Source organism: Phytophthora parasitica, assembly GCF_000247585.1.
Source record: "Phytophthora parasitica INRA-310 unplaced genomic scaffold supercont2.82, whole genome shotgun sequence".
NCBI classification, from domain to species: domain Eukaryota; phylum Oomycota; class Peronosporomycetes; order Peronosporales; family Peronosporaceae; genus Phytophthora; species Phytophthora nicotianae.
The window spans coordinates 159285-162031 of NW_008649068.1; the positions used below are offsets into that span (position 1 = coordinate 159285).

A 2747-nucleotide genomic window follows, 5' to 3' on the forward strand; every position below is an offset into this window, starting at 1 on the left:
CATTGCGCATTGCGCAAGACCACAGGAATGGGGATGGATTTACGAGTCGGAATATCATAGTATGGAATCACTTTTCACCTGGATTTCGCGGTTCTTGACGACAATATACTTCGAAACAGTGATGTACGAATAATACAAGTAGTGTGGTTGCTTGGAACAGTAAAATTGATCATTTCACAATAAGTAGAGACGAGGAAAGAAGGCAATGGCGAAAAAATGAATTCAGCTCTTGGTTTAAGTACAACAGGAACTCCGAGCTTAAGTCACGAATTCGGAACTCGGGAGAATACCCGTTGTGCTTTGATATTACTTGAGTTCATCGAAGTACTACGTGTAATGGGCAATAATAAGCTTGCACATTGCTCCTGCTTACTCCAACAACAGGCTGAAGCTATTTTGGAACCGATGTAAGACTATAATAATTTCGTGCTAGACAGAGTCTCGGGGTCAAACCTTTTCAGCTTCTTAGAATTAATAAATAATGGGCAATTCTCGCTCGGAATAACCAGCAGTATACCGACAGCAGTGGCTAGCGCCAGAGTATCAAGCAGCGCGAATACGTAAAGCATTTCATGCCGATAGCACACCGGATCCCAATTCGCTGCACTGCCTTCGTACTTCTCCGTTTAATTTTTTTAAAAAAAAAATACTATGCCAGGGCATTTATCGTTCATTATTTCATCAATATCCCAAGCAGGTGCACACTACATGTAGATAGATCAAAGGCAAGATATACGTAGAAAGTGAGCCGGCATTTATGGAAGTTAGCTTTGATTTATAACAAAATGCTCGTTGTGAATAGAATGAACCCGCACCAGCACCGTTTTCCCAGTCAATGATGACCACTTGTGTTTTGACCTAGGCAATAATTGACATACATATTTGCAATTGAATACAGCATCAAGAATTGATGCTATATTTCGTCTCTTGTAGTGTACGCAGCAATAATGCACTGCTTGAGTACGACTGGGCACGATCGTGATAAACACGATTGCTCTGACCAGAAATGCGTAGTGCTATATCCACCTTACCGCACTCTTGTCATTCCACCATCTTCGTTCAGCCCCACATAGCCACTCTCACATTTCTGTGGCAATGTATGAAGGAATGATGCGGACTCGACTATTGTGTACCGGGAAATAAAAGCACTCTGTAACAGTGTATTAGCAAACGAGAATAGTTGTAGTGAGTTGTTGACGATAACCTACTTAATGTTGCACCCTGAGCGCGTAGATTAACTCGCACTTTGTCTGACGAACTGCATAAGCCTCTGCAGCTGAGCATAAAAATCATCCAGTGACACTGGCGTTTGAGGCGAGCGGGAAAACGCAGGTCTCACACCTTGCGTTTTAATGTGTTTAACGACAGCATTCGGCGCCATCAAGTGGATTGCCGAAATTGCCACTACGTCGGCATCGCTGGAGCAGAGGGCCACCACCTTGATTCTTCCAGTCACAGAGCGCGCAAGCAAGTTTAAGGTAGCTTCACCACTCATTCCGGTAAACAAATGCTCATGAATCGCGGTGTGCAGCAAGTTGACCTTCCATTGTTTCATCTCCTGGGTGCTCAGCTGCGTGTCGGGTGTGCCAACGACGTAGATGCCACTCGTAGCATTGCGTAAAGCCGCCGTGAGCCGCGGGAAGAAGAGGCTACACACTAGCTCTACGTAAATTGTAGGGTACTCGCTGACGATGAACACAGGCCCACCCACGAGTCGCATGGATTCCGTCAGCAGCTCCATGATCCGGGTTTCGATCGCCGCTAGCGACTGTATCAACTCTGGCGAGCTCTGACACCGAACGACGGCTGTCTTGACCGCTGCGTGTGAGGTGCCAAGACCCAGATAGACGGACAGCCAGTCCATCGGAATGAGCACATTCTCCCAGTTTATCACAGCCATTTGCTTTGTGGTCGGGGTGGCATTCACACAAGTTGTGGACTTCTTGCCGCGTCCATTGTACGCAGTCGCAATGCGTTGCGTCGAGAACGATGAAGTACGGGCGCGCGAGGCCATGATGTACAGATATTCGTGTTGGGGTGCTGGTAAGTTAGCAAATGAGCTGCATCAACCGACGGATCAAAGTGACCATCACTCCCTTCAACTTCAACATGAATGTGAACATCATTCACGATATCAAACTGAAAGAAACGTTTCTGAGACGCATTTCGACCAATCATAGAGCTGATTTCTATTGCATAGACTCCACCATTCATTCATCATGGCGCCGCTCGAGGACACCTCTGGCGTTGTAGGCGCCACCACGTTGGACGCCTTCTCCGTGTCTTTCCCTGACCAAGTGGAGCAGGAGCTTGGCGATGCGTACGGCGAGCCTCATTGGACCAATATCAAGCGTGCTCTGGCCCGGCCGTACGTAAAGCAGTCGACCAAAAAAAAATGTCATAGTTTAATGTGCTAACCTCCCCAATGCAGGCCCGCGTTCACCGCCGTTCGAGTCAACACACTAAAGCTGTCGCTGGAGGAAGCTTTGCAGGCTTTGAAGCCTCATCTGGACGGATTCAACACCCAATTGGCTGCTCTGGATGCCAATCGCCAGCCAATTGAAGCCTTCGCCCATGCGTCACTGCCCGACGTGCTGATGATCCCGTCGTCGCCCAGTGGACAGACCATTGTCAAGTATAACCCGGAATTCAAGAGCATCGTTGTGGACCGACTCTGCGGTGAGGCGGTGCTGCGTGGCAGCGACATCTTCGCCCGAGGAGTCATGAGTGCTAGCGCCGGCATCAAC

The 2747-nt window shown here is 48.3% G+C and overlaps 2 protein-coding genes across 2 annotated transcripts; one reads left to right on the forward strand and one right to left on the reverse strand.

Annotated features, from left to right (window-relative positions):
• Positions 1 to 1131: 1131 nt before the first annotated feature.
• PPTG_18293 (hypothetical protein) lies at positions 1132 to 2043 on the reverse strand. Its single transcript, XM_008916350.1, has one exon. The coding sequence runs from the start codon at positions 2012 to 2014 to the stop codon at positions 1235 to 1237; it is 780 nt and encodes a 259-aa protein (XP_008914598.1). The 5' UTR covers positions 2015 to 2043; the 3' UTR covers positions 1132 to 1234.
• Positions 2044 to 2219: 176 nt separating this feature from the next.
• Positions 2220 to 2727, forward strand: PPTG_18294 (hypothetical protein; the record flags this gene model as incomplete). Its single annotated transcript, XM_008916351.1, has 3 exons — positions 2220 to 2368; positions 2432 to 2679; positions 2702 to 2727. 3 exons carry the CDS (start codon positions 2220 to 2222, stop codon positions 2725 to 2727), a joined length of 423 nt encoding a protein of 140 aa, XP_008914599.1.
• Between the last annotated feature and the right edge of the window lie 20 nt (positions 2728 to 2747).